At 36.4% G+C, this 19,391-nt stretch overlaps 1 protein-coding gene and 1 non-coding gene across 7 annotated transcripts in view; one reads left to right on the top strand and one right to left on the bottom strand.

Annotated features, from left to right (window-relative positions):
* PDE5A (phosphodiesterase 5A) overlaps positions 1 to 19,391 on the top strand; it is a 134,099-nt gene that overhangs the window by 48,258 nt on the left and 66,450 nt on the right. For all 6 annotated transcript variants that reach the window (XM_063723621.1, XM_063723620.1, XM_009240282.4 and 3 more), the window contains exons 4-6: positions 13,542 to 13,613; positions 15,208 to 15,297; positions 17,648 to 17,785. In XM_063723621.1, the coding sequence (XP_063579691.1) occupies positions 13,542 to 13,613; positions 15,208 to 15,297; positions 17,648 to 17,785 (300 nt within the window). The remainder of the gene's footprint in view (positions 1 to 13,541; positions 13,614 to 15,207; positions 15,298 to 17,647; positions 17,786 to 19,391) is intronic.
* LOC112133283 (small nucleolar RNA SNORA11) lies at positions 10,862 to 10,988 on the bottom strand. The gene has a single exon (XR_002914953.1). It is a non-coding gene; the product is annotated as a small nucleolar RNA SNORA11 (small nucleolar RNA).

Raw genomic sequence — 19,391 nt, 5'->3', positions numbered from 1 at the left:
CCTTGAGCAAGTTTCTTCTCCCTATGCTTTAGGCGACTGGTTTGTAAAGTTTCAGCATAAAGTGCAAACACACAGGGTGGTTTTGAATTCCTAGTGAGATAAGGAATGTGACAGTGCCTACTGCAGAGCTCTCACCTCGTGGGGGGTCAGAAAATGTGCATTTCCTCCTTCTGAGAATGTTGCAAAGTCAGACAAATGGAGGAATGGAAAGTTAAACAACAACAGTAAACACTGAATGTACCCTGCCATGGGAAAGACAGCAGGCTGTTTTCTGCTATGTAACCTTTGTGTCTGTGGCAGTTTTTAAAGGGCTTATATGGAGACTTTGCTCACAATGGCTATGCGCTGTTCTGTCTCTGGACAGAATCTCTGTATCTCAAGGGACAGAAAGATCTAATAAGGAGGCAAAAAGTCCCTTTAGTTCTAGGTTTAACAGCTTTACCTCATTACTTAAAAGCTAGTGTGGCAGAGAGTTTAGTATTTGGCAGGAGGGGGATTTTTTTTTTTAATTGTTCAAAGGGATGAGGATAAACACTAGGATCAATAATTATGCCAAGCATTCACTCGTGGGGAAGAACCCCAGTCTCAGGTTGACTCTATTCCCACAGGATGTTCCTGGGGCAGGACAGCTACTGATCCCTAGAAGCTGGATTTGCCCTGGCCCCGTCTGGGGAGTGACCATCCTCCCTAATAGCACAGAACAAATGATCAGGACTTCAGCCTGCTTCAGCATTACCCAGACAGCTGGGAACTTGGCACATGGGCCTCCACTTTCACATACCTTCAGCAATTACATATCCATTTGCTTTTAAAATGTTTTAAAATTCACGTACAGTGAAACTCACAGATCTTTTTTTTATTATTATACTTTTAAGTTTTAGGGTACATGTGCACAACATGCAGGTTGGTTACATATGTATACATGTGCCATGTTGGTGTGCTGCACCCAGTAACTCGTCATTTAACATTAGGTATATCTCCTAATGCTATCCCTCCCCCCTCCTCCCACCCGACAACAGGCCCTGGTGTGTGATGTTCCCCTTCCTGTGTCCATGTGTTCTCATTGTTCAATTCCCACCTATGAGTGAGAACATGCAGTGTTTGGGTTTTGTCCTTGTGATAGTTTGCTGAGAATGATGGTTTCCAGCTTCATCCATGTCCCTACAAAGGACATGAACTCATCATTTTTTATGGCTGCATAGTATTCCATGGTGTATATGTGCCACATTTTCTTAATCCAGTCTATCATTGTTGGACATTTGGGTTGGTTCCAAGTCTTTGCTATTGTGAATAGTGCTGCAATAAACATACGTGTGCATGTGTCTTTATAGCAGCATGATTTATGATCCTTTGGGTATATACCCAGTAATGGGATGGCTGGGTCAAATGGTATTTCTAGTTCAAGATTCCTGAGGAATCGCCACACTGACTTCCACAATGATTGAACTAGTTTACAGTCCCACCAACAGTGTAAAAGTGTTCCTATTTCTCCACATCCTCTCCAGCACCTGTTGTTTCCTGACTTTTTAATGATCACCATTCCAACTGGTATGAGATGGTATCTCATTGTGGTTTTGATTTGCATTTCTCTGATGGCCAGTGATGATGAGCATTTTTTCATGTGTCTTTTGGCTGCATAAATGTCTTTTGAGAAGTGTCTGTTCATATCCTTTGCCCACTTTTTGATGGGGTTGTTTGTTTTTTTCTTGTAAATTTGTTTGAGTTCATTGTGGATTCTGGATATTAGCCTTTTGTCAGATGAGTAGATTGCAAAAATTTTCTCCCATTCTGTGGGTTGCCTGTTCACTCTGATGGTAGTTTCTTTTGCTGTGCAGAAGCTCTTTAGTTGAATTAGATCCCATTTGTCAATTTTGGCTTTTGTTGCCATTGCTTTTGGTGTTTTAGACATGAAGTCCTTGCCCATGCCTATGTCCTGAATGGTATTGCCTAGGTTTTCTTCTAGGGTTTTTATGGTTTTAGGTCTAACATGTAAGTCTTTAATCTATCTTGAATTAATTTTTGTATAAGGTGTAAGGAAGGGATCCAGTTTTAGCTTTCTACATATGGCTAGCCAGTTTTCCCAGCACCATTTATTAAATAGGGAACCCTTTCCCCATTGCTTGTTTTTGTCAGGTTTGTCAAAGATCAGATGGTTGTAGATACGCAGCATTATTTCTGAGGGCTCTGTTCTATTCCATTGGTCTATATCTCTATTTTGGCACCAGTACCATGCTGTTTTGTTTACTGTAGCCTTCTAGTATAGTTTGAAGTCAGGGAGCATGATGCCTCCAGCTTTGTTCTTTTGGCTTAGGATTCACTTGGCAATGCAGGCTCTTTTTTGGTTCCATATGAACTTTAAAGTAGTTTTTTCCAAGTCATTGGTAGCTTGATGGGGATGGCATTGAATCTGTAAATTACCTTGGGCAGTATGGCCATTTTCACAATATTGATTCTTCCTACTCATGAGCATGGAAAGTTCTTCCATTTGTTTGTATCCTCTTTTATTTCATTGAGCAGTGGTTTGTAGTTCTCCTTGAAGAGGTCCTTCACGTCCCTTGTAAGTTGGATTCCTAGGTATTTTATTCTCTTTGAAGCAATTGTGAATGGGAGTTCACTCATGATTTGGCTCTCTGTTTGTCTGTTATTGATGTATAAGAATGCTTGTGATTTTTGCACATTGATTTTGTATCCTGAGACTTTGCTGAAGTTGCCTATCAGCTTAAGGAGGTTTTGAGGTGAGATGATGGGGTTTTCTAGATATACAATCATGTCACCTGCAAACAGGGACAATTTGACTTCCTCTTTTCCTAACTGAATACCCTTTATTTCCTTCTCCTGCCTGATTGCCCTGGCCAGAACTTCCAACACTATGTTGAATAGCAGTGGGGAGAGAGGGCATCCCTGTCTTGTGCCAGTTTTCAAAGGGAATGCTTCCAGTTTTTGCCCATTCAGTATGATATTGGCTGTGGGTTTGTCATAGATAGCTCTTATTATTTTGAGATACATCCCATCAATACCTAATTTATTGAGAGTTTTTAGCATGAAGTGTTGTTGAATTTTGTCAAAGGCCTTTTCTGCATCTATTGAGATAATCATATAGTTTTTGTCGTTGGTTCTGTTTATATGCTGGATTATGTTTATTGATTTGAATATGTTGAACCAGCCTTGCATCCCAGGGATGAAGCCCACTTGATCATGGTGGATAAACTTTTTGATGTGCTGCTGGATTTGGTTTGCCGTATTTTATTGAAGATTTTTGCGTCTATGTTCATCAGGGATATTGGTCTAAAATTCTCTTTTTTTGTTGTGTCTCTGCCAGGCTTTGGTATCAGGAAGATGCTGGCCTCATAAAATGAATTAGGGAGGATTCCCTCTTTTTCTATTGTTTGGAATGGTTTCAAAAGGAATGGTACCAGCTCCTCCATGTACCTCTGGTAGAATTTGGCTGTGAATCCATCTGGTCCTGGACTTTTTTGGTTGGTAAGCTATTAATTATTGCCTCAATTTCAGAGCCTGTTATTGGTCTATTCAGAGATTCAACTTCTTCCTGGTTTAGTTTTGGGAGGGTGTATGTGTTGAGGAATTTATCCATTTCTTCTAGATTTTCTAGTTTATTTGTGTAGAGGTGTTTGTAATATTCTCTGATGGTAGTTTGTATTTCTGTGGGATCGGTGGTGATATCCCCTTTATCATTTTTTATTGCATCTATTTGATTCTTCTCTCTTTTCTTCTTTATTAGTCTTGCTAGCGGTCTATCAATTTTGTTGATCTTTTCAAAAAAGCAGCTCCTGGATTCATTGATTTTTTGAAGGGTTTTTTGTGTCTCTATTTCCTTCAGTTCTGTTCTGATTTTAGTTATTTCTTGCTTTCTGCTAGCTTTTGAATGTGTTTTGCTCTTGCTTCTCTAGTTCTTTTCATTATGATGTTAGGGTGTCAATTTTAGATCTTTCTTGCTTCCTCTTGTGGGCATTTAGTGCTATAAATTTCCCTCTACAGACTGCTTTGAATGTGTCCCAGAGATTCTGGTACGTTGTGTCTTTGTTCTCGTTGGTTTCAAAGAACATCTTTATTTCTGCCTTCATTTCGTTATGTACTCAGTAGTCATTCAGGAGCAGATTGTTCAGTTTCCATGTAGTTGAGCGGTTTTGAGTGAGTTTCTTAATCCTGAGTTCTAGTTTGATTGCACCGTGGTCTGAGAGACAGTTTGTTATAATTTCTGTTCTTTTACATTTGCTGAGGAGTGCTTTACCTCCAGCTATGTGGTCAATTTTGGAGTAAGTATGGTGTGGTGCTCAGAAGAATGTATATTCTGTTGATTTGGGGTGGAGAGTTCTGTAGATGTCTATTAGGTCCACTTGGTGTAGAGCTGAGTTCAAGTCCTGTATATCCTTGTTAACTTTCTGTCTCGTTGATCTGTCTAATGTTGACAGTGGGATGTTAAAGTCTCCCATTATTATTGTGTGGGAGTCTAAGTCTCTTTGTAGGTCTCTAAAGACTTGCTTTATGAATCTGGGTGCTCCTGTATTGGGTGCATATATATTTAGGATAGTTAGCTCTTCTTGTTGAATTGATCCCTTTGCCATTGTGTCTGGCCTTCTTTGTCTCTTTTGATCTTTGTTGGTTTAAAGTCTGTTTTATCAGAGACTAGGATTGCAACCCCTGCCTTTTTTTGTTTTCCATTTGCTTGGCAGATCTTCCTGCATCCCTTTATTTTGAGCTTATGTGTGTCTCTGCACGTGAGATGGGTTTCCTGAATACAGTACACTGATGGGTCTTGACTGTTTATCCAATTTGCCAGTCTGTGTCTTTTAATTGGAGCATTTAGCCCATTTACACTTAAAGTTAATATTGTTATGTGTGAATTTGATCCTGTCATTATGATGTTAGCTGGTTATTTTGCTTGTTAGTTGATGCAGTTTCTTCCTAGCCTCGATGGTCTTTACAGTTTGGCATGTTTTTGCAGTGGCTGGTACCGGTTGTTCCTTTCCATGTTTAGTGCTTCCTTCAGGAGCTCTTTTAGGGCAGGCCTGGTGGTGACAAAATCTCTCAGCATTTGCTTGTCTGTAAAGGATTTTATTTCTCCTTCACTTACGAAGCTTAGTTTGGCTGGATATGAAATTCTGGGTTGAAAATTCTTTTCTTTAAGAATGTTGAATATTGCCCCCACTCTCTTCTGGCTTGTAGAGTTTCTACCAAGAGATCCGCTGTTAGTCTGATGGGCTTCCCTTTGTGGGTAACCCGACCTTTCTCTCTGGCTGCCCTTAACATTTTTTCCTTCATTTCAACTTTGGTGAATCTGACAATTATGTGTCTTGGAGTTGCTCTTCTCGAGGAGCATCTTTGTGGCATTCTCTGTATTTCCTGAATTTGAATGTTGGCCTGCCTTGCTAGATTGGGGAAGTTCTCCTGCATAATATCCTGCAGAGTGTTTTCCAACTTGGTTCCATTCTCCCCATCACTTTCAGGTACACCAGTCAGACGTAGATTTGGTCTTTTTACATAGTACCATATTTCTTGGAGGCTTTGTTCATTTCTTTTTATTCTTTTTTCTCTAAACTTCTCTTCTCACTTCATTTCATTGATTTGATCTTCCATCACTGATACCCTTTCTTCCAGTTGATCGAATTGGCTACTGAGGCTTGTGCATTCATCACATAGTTCTCGTGCCTTGGTTTTCAGCTCCATGAGGTCCTTTAAGGACTTCTCTGCATTCGTTATTCTAGTTAGCCATTCATCAGATCTTAATGTACAATTTGATGAGTTTTGAAAAATGTACATATATCTGTATAACTAATTCCCTAATCAGTCCTCACCACCCATGGGCAACACTGTTCTGATATCTATAACCACAAATTAGTTTTTGCTTTTTCTTGAAGAATCTACTTATTTTTGATACTGCATTATTATTCACTTTTCCTTGATACATAGGATTTTTTTTTTAATGTGCATAAGTGGTTCTTGGCTGTGAAAACTTGTTACAAGACTTACAATCTAAGTCCAAGAAACCAACTTTTAGCAGCCACTTTGGATTGTCTTTGTTTCTTAGTATTATAATTTTGAAATTGTTCCATTCCCTTTGATGAAAATGTGCATTAAGAAGATAAGCATCCTTATGAGATCTAAAGACTAAGCGTTAGTATGTACTGGAGGACCCTTGGTCTCCATGATTCCTTGAGTATAAAAGAGGAGTCCATAAGATCCTATATTTTGGCCAGGCGTGGTGGCCCACACCTGTAATCCTAGCACTTTGGGAGGCCGAGGCGGGCAGATCGCCAGAGTTTGAGACCAGCCTAACCAACACGGTGAAACCCCGTCTCTAATAAAAATACAAAAATTAGCCGGGGTGTGGTGGCAGGCACATGTAATCCCAGTGCTCAGGAGGCTGAGGCAGGAGAATTGCTTGAACCCAGGAGCCAGAGGTTGCAGTGAGCTGAGAGCGCATCATTACACTCCAGTCTGGGCGACAGAGCGAGACTCTGTCTCAAAAAAAAAAAAAAAGCCTATATTTTATACTAGGGCTGATTTCACTTTTTCCTTTGGGAAGTAGTAGAAAGAATTGTAGCTCTTGGGATGAAGTCTGGAGAGTGTCTGGGTCTGCATATTCTTGAACTAGTTATGTAAGTTTTCTGAACATCAGATTGCTCTGTGATAAAATGGGAATAAAAATTTAAAGAATTATGCCAAGGATTAAATGAATGAACAGTTACAAAGTGCCTGTTACATGGCAAGCCCTCCCTTCTCCTTTTTTTAATGGCAAGCTTTTTAGCATTTGAATTTTTCTGGTTTTAGTGAGGAGGAGATTTCTTAACTGAATTAGCAACAATGGCATTGATCATGTTATTTCTGACGCCAGTTATCTTCAGAGCACTGCTTTCTTATATCTTGCAATTCCTTAGAAGCTTCTCTCCAACTTACTTGGCTGCCCATTCGTAGCCACGAAGGCTGTGAGAGTAAACTAAAAGCATCATTCTCCTCTGTTTATACTTGTCTCATCCCCCAACCATGGAATATCTGTAAACATTCTCTTGAGATAAACCGTAGGTATAAAGGTGCCTGTATATACAGAAGGATAAAATCAGTCTTACCAGTCACTTAAAGAAATATCTAACTTTGATTCTAAAATTCATTAATAAGAGGCCACCCCAAAACCATAACTAAAATGGTCAAAATTGGCTAATGTACACGTAGGCAATATAGAAGAGGATACCATCTTAGCTAATAACAATAAAAAGGATGTTCATTCTCTCCAGTAATCAGGAAAATACAAATTAAAGCAACAATGATATACAATTTTATACCCATCAGATTGACAAACATTGAAAAAGTCTGATAACACCAGATGCTGATAAGGATGTGAGGTTAATGGAGACTCTTATGCCTTGCTAGTAAAGGTATAAATTTCTGTAATCTTTTTGAAGATTTAACCAGAGAAGTTGCTGCACATGTGCACAAGAAGAAAATCAAAGATGTTTCTTAAAGATTGTAGTAGCAAAAAGTTGCAAACAACCCAAACATCCGTTCTTTGGAGATCAAATGAATACAGTTTGATATGGAATGCAATATTGTATATAAAATGAATGAACCAGATTTATATGAATTGATCTTAAAAAACAACATTGAATATAATTGCAAGTTGCAAAATGATTCCTATATATTATTTCATTTAAGAAACCTTTTTGAAAGATAAAAGTACTATGTTTTGTGTATAGATTTATATATTTTTAACAGTATAATGAAGAAGGTTGACTATGGTAGGAGGAACGGGGGGAGAAGAATGAGACTGGAAAGAGGAAGTCCAATTTAATTTTATCTTAATTTAATAGTATTAATAAAGGAAACATCACCAAATATTAACATTTAGTAATTCTATATCAGTAGTTGTCAATGCATCTTTTGTCCCTGGACCAGCAGCATTTGTAATCATCTGAGAACTTTTAGAAATACAGGCCCCAGTCTAGATCTACAAAATCTGAAATTTGGGGGGTAGACCTACGAAACTGTTTTAACAAGTCACACACTACCACTGTTTTAGATGGCAAAGGCATGGATGTTTACTATCTCATTCTTTGTGATTTTCTATACTTTTTAAGTTAAAAATTAAAGAATCTCAAGCTTTTCTTTCTTCTCTCTTCCAGTGTCGCCTTAGGCTATAAGTTTCAACTCCATAATTAATGGCGTATTAAGAAGATAAAGTTTTTACTGCCACACAAAGTTCTCAGATATGGATGGGTTTCTTAATACTAAGCAAAGGCTAGAGCCAAAAATGGGAAGACATAATTAATTATTATTTGAATGTGCATTGTTCAGTTAGTACATCACCCTAAAAAATTTTATTCTTTCTGGCATTTCTCCCATTATCATCAACAACACATACTATTCAAACTTTGAGTACATGTAAAACAATGCAAAGTGTTGATAATAGCATAAAATATAAATCAAGTCCTTAGAAAACAATCTAATTGCAGGGCTAGGATGTGAGTAAAGAAAATTAGGTTAAAAGGTTAAAAAGGAATACCCTGCCTGGTATAGGGCATATACAACTGCCACACGGAGTTTCAGAGGGGTAGGTTTGAAGGGAAGATTTTTTGGAGATTTGGCCTCAGTAGAGAAGTTGGTATTTCAAGGAATTATGTGAACAAAGGACATTGCAGTATTCTAACCCAAAGACATCCATGTAAGTGATATAGTTAAGTTGAGAGTGTGGAATGTTAGGTAGAGTCTTTAATTTTTATGCTGTAGATGGGTGAAACCATTAAAATTTTTGAGAAATGAGATGATCTGTGTATGCACAACAGTGCCCCAAGAATATAAATTTGGCTAAAGTGTCAAAGGTGGACTGAAGGAAGATGATTAGGAATGAGATGTCAAGTTCTTCAAAGACAGTGAGGATTTACATAGTGAAACAGAAGAGATAAAGTGAGGTGAGGAGAAGAAGAAAAAGAATGCAATATAAGAATCATAACTGAATGGAATGTATTGGTTTCTTAATGCTGCTGTAAAAAAACTACCAGAAATTTAGTGACTTAAAATAGCACACATGTATTATTTGAAGCTTTGGACTTCAGAGTCTAAAATAATTCCCAGTGGGCTAAAATCAGGGCATCTACAGGGCTGTGTTTCTGTGTGGAGTCTCTAGAAACAGACCTGTTCTCTTGCCCCTTCTAGCCTCCATAGGCTGCCTTGTACCCCTTTGCTCATGGCCCCTTTCTCTGTCTTCAAAATCTGCAGAATAGCATCGTCAAATGTTTCCTTGACTCTGCCTCTCCTGCATTCCACTTTTCCTTACAAGGACCTTGTGATTACATTGGGCCCACCTACATAATTCAGGATAATCTCCCCATCTGCAGATCTTTAACTTTATCACATGCCAAAAACCCCGTTTGTCATTTAAGGGTCACATATTCGTAGGTTCCAGAGATTAGGACAAGGACATCTTTGGGGGCCATTATTTTGCCTACCACATGGAATATTACCATAACTTGATGATTCCTTAGGATTCAGAAGAGAAGTCAGAAAGCCTGGATCGGTTATGTCAACTCTCTCACTCTCAGTTTTCTCATCTGTAAAGCAGGTGGGGAGAGGGTATGGGGGTGGGATTCCCAAGCCTAACACTGATTAGAATGTCAGCTCCATGAGGACAGGGATTTTCATCTGTTTTGTTCACTACTGGTACATAAAGGCACTTAGTAGTTAGCTGTTGAATAAAGTATTTATGGCAGAATGAATAAATGAGTCAAAGAAATGTTTGAAAAGAGCACTAGGGAAAATTCTCCCCTAACTCCTCTATATATTGTTAAGTTCTAGTTTTCTTAGTAAAGTTTGTATTTGGCTCAGATTAGACTGTCTAGAGTCCTGTCATTGCAATGGAGATCTTCTGAGGCTGAGAGAGAGAGGGATGGCTATGATTTGTAGTCTGTCCTTTCCTCCTTTGCTTTTAGTTTCCATGCTGAGCATCCCCTGAACTGGGGATGGGGAAATGTATTGGGATTGATGTATGGCCTCAGTAAATGTCTGGGGCAGCTGCTTATTGAAGAAGAAATTGCTCACTGTGGCAATGATCAGTTGCCCTGAAACAACCAGCTGTCACATTCCATACTGCTCGTCCAGTGAGAGTCAAGTCTTGGCCTTTGCATTCCTAAAAGAACACTCGACCCTGTGAGGACATAACATCCATTTGTGCTGTGCATAGTGCCAGTAAAATAGAAAACAGAAAGGCTTTTTTGCACTTTTACAGAAATAGCGTGGAGTACCCGTATCTGAGAGTACAGTTAGCCAGCAGGTAGGCAAAAGTGAATGGACATTCTGATATGGAAGCTAATGCTTTTAGGGGTACTGCCTCTCACATGAAGTCTGACATATACTTAGAGTAAAAGCTGTCATTAAAAATGGACATTTCAAAGCCTATAGTTAGCAGTTACTTGATTTAAAGACAATGATCTAATTTGTTGAAAGAAGCAATGGATGACAGCAGAAAGAAGGACTGACTTTATATGAACATGAGGGCAGAGGGTGCCAGTTTTGCTCAGGATCCTTAAAGTCAGAGAATTAAACTGTTATTTGTCTTGTATTGTGTATGCAACCCTGGATGAACACTATGCCTTTTCTTCTATTTTTTGTCTGGTTTTATCAATGTCATTTTTCAAATGTCATCCTTCTGGGGATAGAGGCACATATACATGTTGGATACACAGTTGTCTCTTAGTATACAAAGAGGGATTGATTTGAGGACTCCAGTCCATCCCCTCATACCAAAGTCTGTGGATGCCCAAGTCCCTTATATAAAATGGCATAATATTTGCATAAAACCTATGCACATCCTCTCATACACTGTAAATCATGTCTGGATTACTTTTTTTGTTACACGTGTAGGACATTTGTTCTTAGGGAGTCACAAGTTTTCTGCCCCTTGTCACAGTGACCCCAGATGCCTGTTCCATGTGTTATAAACAGAGGAGCCATTCTTTAGCCCCCTGCTCTTAGCACACCCCTAGATTACTTATACTACCTAATATAATGTGAGTGCTCTGTACATAATTGTCCTACTATATTTATTTTATGTTCTCTTTATTGCTGTGGGTTTTAAAATTTTTTTATCAAACATTTTCTATCACAGTTGGATACAAAGGACCAACTATATTTTCCTGGTCTAATAGTCTTTTGACAGAACTTGTTTTTTTTTTAATATTTATTTATTTATTGGTACAAATTTACAGGGTATATGTGAAACTTTGTTACATGTATATAATGCATAGTGATCAAATGAGGGCATTTCTGGTGTCTATTACCCCTAATACAATACATTTTTGTTAAGTATAGTCACTCTCCTATACTATAAAACATTTAATTTATTTCTTCTATCTTACTGTATGTTTGTAATCCCAGCACTTTGGGAGGCCAGAGCAGAAGGATTGCTTGAGCGCAGGAGTTTGGGACCAGCCTGGGCATAGCGAGACCTCATCTCTACAAAAAAATTTTTAAAATTTAACCAGGCATGGTAGTACATGCCTTCCAAGTAGTCCCAGCTGCTTGGAAGCTGAGGTGGGAGAATAGCCTCAGCCTGGAAGATCAAGGCTGCAGTGAGCTGTGATTGTGCCACTGCACTCCAGCCTGGGCAACAGAGCAAGACCCTGTCTCAAAAAGAAAAAAAAAAAAGACTGAAAGGAATCATCATCTCACTGTAAATTTATGTTGATATGATGATGGACTAAAATGTTAATATAGTTTGATTAGTGATCATTTAATAAGCAGCTGATTTTTTGTCTTTTTATATTTTTGAGTGAGCAGGAGCTTTCTCTTTATTTTCTTGCTTAGTACATTGCTTCACACAGTTCCAGGTATAGATAGCATATCAATGTATACTTTTTGTACTGCATATTTATCAGAAACTTTGCATAATACTTTCTATATCTGTTTGAAACTCATCTTTCTTAAAACACAGATTTAATGTTTATGTCTTTACTTTGTAAAACCAATTATTAGAGAAAAAAATTTAAATGTCATTTCTGAGACTCCTTCTCTTTTACCCACATTAAGTGCCCCTTCAGTGCTCCTAGCAATCCATGGCCACTGTATCATGAAACTGATCCCACCATCCTACTATGCTACAAGTCTGTGTTTATGTATCACTCATTCTTGATTCTGAGCTCCTTCAGAGTAATCACTTCCCCAGTTTTTTATTACTTTTTGGTACATAATAGGCACTTCAGTATTTGTTGAGAGGATGAATGAATATCTGAGCATTTAAAATAACCAAATTATACTACTGTATATTAGACCCCAATGACTTTCAAGTGGCTGTTATTATAGTTCCAGTGAACATTCCTAACTACAATCCAGACATTTTTGACCTTAGAGGAATTTTACTAGAAATTTAGTCACTGAAGTTAGAGCATCTAGAAATCTGCCACTGTTTTCAAGAGCTAAAGAGTATGTAAAAATAAGAGAGAGTTGCTCTAAGGGAAATGAAAAGATATAGGATAATTGCATAATTCTGCTTTTAAAAACAATTAATATCCCTTTACCATACAGGCAAAAAAAAAAAAAAAAAAGAGGGAGAGAAAAATGTTAAGAAGACTACAAAACTACATAAGACAAGAAGGTATTTCCCCTTCCTTGTTCTGCTATCCTAGAGGAGAATTTTATATCTTTTTCTTAAAGCTAAGATACTATAGTGAGCTGAGAAAACAAAGTGAACCATCCACATAGAACTAAAGATACATATTTCTGAAGTATAGCCAGTTAGAGGATAATAGCTTATTCCACTGATACTAAATAGCAGAAGAAATGAAAGAGTAGAATTAATAAGTAATAAAGAGGAGAGAAGAGTAAGTTGAAGGTCTTTATAGGACTAAGGTATAACTCAAAATAAAGGTGGAACTAAAAGGTAAGTAACTTCCAAATGCCTTCTGATCTATCTGAAATAAGCCTCAGCATGTTAATTCCTGTTTTGATTTTTCAGTACCCTCTTTCCCAAAAATAAGTCTGTTGAAGGTAAAATAATTTTCAAGGGCAGAAATTTCAAAAGAATTTGGACTGCATACCTACATTAAGAATTATTTTTGCCCTAATGATCCTCCTGCATTCTTTCCATGATTGGCCACTAGGTCCTGTTTCATTTTTAGTAAAAGAGCATTTAGCCGTTTTGAAATATTATATTTAAAACCCATATAAAATGTTCATGTTCTTATATACTTTATTGGAACTGTAATCAAAATTTGTTGTTTATATTTAAAAACTATGGAAAATATATACTTAAAATGTGATTGCTAAAATAATTTCATTCAAAATGCAGGGTGAAATTACAGGATCAAACATAGTTTGGGCCCTAATAAATTAAAAACATTCAAATTCTTATTAGGATGAAAGAATGTGGTAAATGATGTAAAGCTTGCTCAAATGCTGATGAGGGGTTTTGCTTTTGTTTTGTAGACTGGTGTTATTTTAAAGCACATGCAGGATATCTTCTATAAATACATTTTGGTGAATTTTTACAAGAAATTTCAGTCAATAAAAAAATTGTCACTTTTCTCTCCTTATACCAGGTTGTTGGTGTAGCCCAGGCCATCAACAAGAAATCAGGAAATGGTGGGACATTTACTGAAAAAGATGAAAAGGTACCAAAACTTATGTCAGACATGAGCCAATTTAGGAAGATGCTTTCTCTTTATAGTATATACACCTCTAGGTTTAGCTGTTGCTGAAATTGTTGGTCACAAAAAAAATTAGAGTTAAAAATAATCTGAAATGTTCAAGTGTATCTTAGGCTAAATAGAGCGATGATTTCACATCTGAGTACTTGTGTTATTCAGTCAGCAGAAACCCCCAAATTCCCTCTTTGCTGTGCTGCCAAGCCTGCACTGGGCATGTTGGGGCCACACAGAGGGTGACTTATGGTATTTTAACTATATCATTTACCTTTCATCACTGCTATAGAGGTCCAACCTTGAGTAAAACCCCATAAAAACACTGCTCCAAGTTCAGCACTTTTGGTTGGCTAAAAATTGGAATTGTCTCCTGGTGTAGCAAATTTCTGAATGTTTTATAAGTCTTGCACACAGACAGTGGGGCGCCAAGGTATGAATTCAGGCTGGATGATGTAAATTTGGCTTCAGAGAGAACAACAGCCAGCATTATTTTATTATTCTTCTTGTTCAACTCTGAAGGAATACCTTCCACACGCCTCATTGACATGCTTTCTATTTAAGGACAAAAGCCCTTAAACCTATTGATAAATTCATTCTATGAGTAGGTTTCATTATTTCTCCTATTGAATAAGTAATTATGTGTATATCATAGCCTACTGAGTTATTCCTATTCCAAGCCCATTGCTGTTTATGTTGTTCCCCTGAAAATTAGTAGGAGCTTTTGAATTTGGAAGACGTTCAAACAAGACAGTTATTTCTATCTCTATGCTATAGGCTAGGTTGGCGCCTGTGTTGCTCCCCTTGTTATAATTGCTTCGGAACATAGCAAATACTTTTTAAATCAAGTAATAGACATCTAGGCTCCTGTTCTGTTCATGGCACTTGAGAATATTTGGTGTGAAAACGTGGTTCCTGGATTGGCTTTAAATTCCATTATTATGTCTATAATCCATTAATATAACTCCCTCTTGAATTGATTTGAATTTTTAAGGCTCTATCACATTGTGGATAAGATATGCTGTCTAAATATTTATTTCAATCAATAAGTAATATAATTGGAAACACATTACCCTAGTATAGTATACTGAGGATGATAGATCCATGTTAAAAATGACATATTTAAAGTAATGTTTGCAACTTTATATAATATTTAACTTTATGCTTTTATTGTGAATATTCTTTTAACAAGTACGTAAGCTGTTATTTGCTGCAGTAATGAGTTACAAGCTGTTTATATAAGAATTTCAGCATAGATCCAAGTCTTAATATCATGGAGAGGCTAAACCAAATTTTGCATAGAATAAATTGTAACTTCAAGTGGTATAAAGAGGTCTTTATCTTAGTTCCTCTCCTTTTTCTCCTTATTGATTTATACTAATTTATACCTTAGGAGACTATTCCAACACCTTTAGCTAAGACTTGGTTTATATCATCCTAATTTTATGTAGAACAAACATCTACTCTTTTGGCTTTCTAACTGTAAATATTTGAGGATCTGTATTTCAGGCAATATAACTAGACTGTTTTATGTACAGTTTTTATTTGTCTATTATCTGTTTTTTAGGATTTTGCTGCTTATTTGGCATTTTGTGGTATTGTTCTTCATAATGCTCAGCTCTATGAGACTTCACTGCTGGAGAACAAGAGAAATCAGGTCAGTCTGATTACTAAAGAAAGTGTATAGAAATACTTTTTAAAAATTGTTACATTTTTATCCAAGTAATGTATGCAGATGATTAAAAATTTAGATAGTACAGATTCTCAATACTTTATTTTTTCTAGTAGTCATTTGTATTTCCTATTTTCCATGCTTAGTTGTTTATCTTGTTAGACAATGTTCATTAACTTGGAAGATGAGGATTTATTTGACTTACACCACACGTTACTTGCCATTACCCTTATCCTACTGGAATCATTCTGTCACTGTGTTAAGTCACTGTATGGGTTGCACTTGTGTTGTTAAATAATGGTTTTAGTTCTTGCTCTGTCAACTGTAGATATTACTCTTGATTTCATACTCTGTAAGACGGGTGTGTTAACATCCGCTGTTCTCTTTATCTCTTTTTCCCAACTACCACTCCTTAGCCCTGCTTTTCCCATCTGGATTTTTTCTTTTACAATTGCCCACGTTGGTAATATATACTCTTCTACAACCATGATGAACTTTTCCTGGGCTTTGTCTGGGTTAATTCTAAAGTTGCAATTTTAAAGAAACTATTTATAAGCACTATAATTATGTAAATGTTGTTCATACTACCTTTGTTATAGAACTTTTCATTTTTCCTGATGTTTCTGAATTTTTTTTCCTTGAACTCTTTTCTCTAGTATAGCCTCATGTTCTTGGTTCCTCCCCTCCCCAAACTCTATTATATTAGGCATCCTGTTGAGTTCTCCTTCTGCTTCTGTTTGCAGAGCTCCAAACTGAGGTTCTCCAACCTTTCTTCTTCCAAGCTAAACTATTTAGCCCTATGCCTGCTGAACTAGTGTCATCATAGAACTTTTCTTCATTGCTTTCTTAGAAAGATTCCACTATCTTTTGGATCCCCTACTTCTTTCTCACTTCCTTATTTTGTTGCAGCACATTCTCAATTAACTACTTAAGAAAGGGTATTGGTAAAGTAAACTTTCTGAGTTCTTGCATGTATGAAAATATGTATTGTACCATCCTGCCACTTTGGCTGGGTATAAAATTCTAAATTGAAAAATCAATTTCTCAGAATTTAGAAGTAGTGCTTTGTCTTCTAACTAACATCCATGTTGTCCTTATTCTTGGCTCTTTTGTAGCTATTTTATATTTATTATCTACAATATAAATATATAACATGGCATATAATACATATTTTGTATTTTTATATTATTATTTATATCTATTTTTGTCTATGTGTCTATAAGCTTTTCAGATTATTTATATTTGCTTTTGTAACTTAATTTCACAGTATTTTTTTTCATTCATCATGCTGATATCTGTATGTTGGTTCATCTCTTTGGAGGTTTAAGCAAACTGTTCACTTCTGTGTAATTCTTTTTTCATGTTTTCTTTGATAATTCATCTTCTCTACCGTCTATTTTCTCTGTTTAGAATCTGTGTTAATAAGATATGGGACCTTCCATTCACTTTAACTGCAGTGTTCTCCCTGTTCTATTCTTGCCATCCTTTCATCCAGTCCCCATTTTTAAAAACAGATGTGATCACACCACTTTCTTCCTGCAGTGCATCACAGTCTAAACTGCTTCAAAAGACAAACAGTGCTTTTCAGGTTCTTTTTCTGCTTAACGCTGCAACCTCATCTCCCAGTTCTTCTCTTTAGAGTCTGTGCTCTTATAAAATCTGATCAAAACTTTCAGTATACTACTTTCTTTGAATTCTATTATTTTTGCCTGAAATATTTCTCTTCCCTATTTCATCTGAATGTTTCCTGCTCATCTTTCAGACCTCAGCTAGGATAGCGTCACCTCCACTGAGTTTTCGGTAATACTTATGAGGTTCAGAAGAAAGAGAAATCTACCAGAAAAAAACACAAAGGAAATTCTTAAAACTTTGTTTACTTTGACGGGTAATATTTACTGTGCTCTGTAAAAATATTGATAATGTTGACAAATGTTGATCTAAAAAGTTTGGAACAACATTAACAGTGTGTTTTATGTACCAGATAGTGTTCAAAATACTTTATATTATCTTAATCCTCCTAACAGCCCTATGATTTTAATGTTATTAATAACCCCATGTTCAAGAAATTTGCCCTCAGTCTCAAAGCCAGCAGGAAAGGAAGTCAGGATTAAAAACTGATTACTCTGGCTTCAGAGGCTGTGATCTTAACAACTATATTAACTATATTAACAGTCAATAAAGGATTTTGTTAATAAGTGGAGATATATTTATATTTGAATGCAGACTTGATCATAACCTGCTAGGTTATATAAACAATTTATAACCCATATAAATAATTGTGCTTTAAAAATTACAAATAATTGCTAAATAATAAGCTCTTAATTTTTTTGTCTAGGTGCTGCTTGACCTTGCTAGTTTAATTTTTGAAGAACAACAATCATTAGAAGTAATTCTGAAGAAAATAGCTGCCACTATTATCTCTTTCATGCAAGTGCAGAAATGCACAATTTTCATAGTGGATGAAGATTGCTCCGTGAGTACAGAGTATGATTTTTTTATTTTTAGAAAGACAGAAACTTATATTTCTGTAAGTACTACTTTTAAACCTCATTTTGGTCTTAGAACCCTCTCTCAAACCCAAATATGTATGAATATGTATATAAAACTAATCAGGGTATGAGCTTTTCTGGTTGAAGACAGGTAGAGGTGGAGGGTCAAGGGTGTCTTCATCAGCCTTTTTTACCTCTGTTCATGTCCCCATCCCAACATCCTGAAAATAGTTACCATGGGAATGTCTGTGTGCTGCTTCTACCAATGGCGACACTGTCTTCATGGAGAAATATATTGTCATTACAGTGTGCTGACTTTTCATGGTCAGGAATACTGGTGCCCTAGTTGCTATGAACAGGCAGACCAGACTCCTCATTCTGAATGGGTTGGGTATAAAAATTTCTTCTTACCAGAAATTGTATAGAAACCAAAAGGCATAGCCCAGTAGGAGTATTACTAATGGTCCCCATAAGTCCCATATTTTTACCAACAGTGGAAAACCACTAAACTGTTCTAACTGGTAGATTTCAGTCCATTGATTTTGTAATGTGAAGATATATTTTCAGGTGTCTGGGGAAAGATAAGAGTGTTGTCACAGAGTGCTAGTTACAACCAGGCCAGCTGTCTTGAGTTTGCCAGTAGAATCAGGGCCCCTGGCCTAAGACAGTTTTTCTTTATGCACTTTCTCTCCCTTCTCAACCTATGAACCACTGTTTCTGGAATATTTCTTTTTGCTGTAGTTTGTTTTCTTTTTCCTTAGTCCCTAAGAATAGGTTGTTCATTTGTGGATTAATAGGAAAGAGAGCGTGCACTATCACTTGTATAGGACAATTATAATCTACATATGATATCTGAAGTTATGTTGTGGGGCAAAGTAGAATAATAAAAGGTATTCAATACTTAATTTATATTAAGAAATTTTAGTTGATTTAGATATAAGGACTATACTGTATGACCCAACATCTCAACCATTTGGGATGTGATATGTGTCAGATGAATGCATTATTTAATACAAAATTCTCGTTAATATCAAATGAGAACTCAGTAGGCTAAAAGGTAATCAGTATTTTCATAGATACTATTTCATATTTTTCAATCAGTTATAAAATCCTTAATATAGAGGTGATTTTAATATAGTAGCCATGCCATCATTTTAAACTTCAGGTCAGAATTCCTTAATGCAGTATGTCACTTAATCTGTAATTTTTGCTCTATGACCCACTTTTTGCATTTAATTTTTGAAAGTTATATGTGAAGCACTCCTTTTTTTAGACAACTTAAATATCACTTTAATTCACACTCAATGGATACTTCTACTAGTTAACACCTGTTATGAGAGTACACTGATTTGGATCAGTGCTACTTGGAAGTATAGCACAACAATATGCTTATTAAGATATTTTGCTCAGTTTTTGACTACTTAAGTTGTAGGATTTAGAAAAGGAATTAGGTGACTTTATATTCATTTGTATTACATTTATTTGGTGTTTAAAAGTACGTCAACAACATAAGCAAAGGTGAAAATGTAAGGAGGAAAAAAATGTACAGATTTCTTCCATCTCCAAATTAAACTATCATTTTTTTTCCTG

The sequence above is a fragment of the Pongo abelii genome, chromosome 3 (assembly GCF_028885655.2).
Source record: "Pongo abelii isolate AG06213 chromosome 3, NHGRI_mPonAbe1-v2.0_pri, whole genome shotgun sequence".
NCBI lineage: Eukaryota > Metazoa > Chordata > Mammalia > Primates > Hominidae > Pongo > Pongo abelii.
Note: the sequence above shows the minus strand (reverse complement) of the source record. Positions and strands in the feature narration are given on the sequence as shown.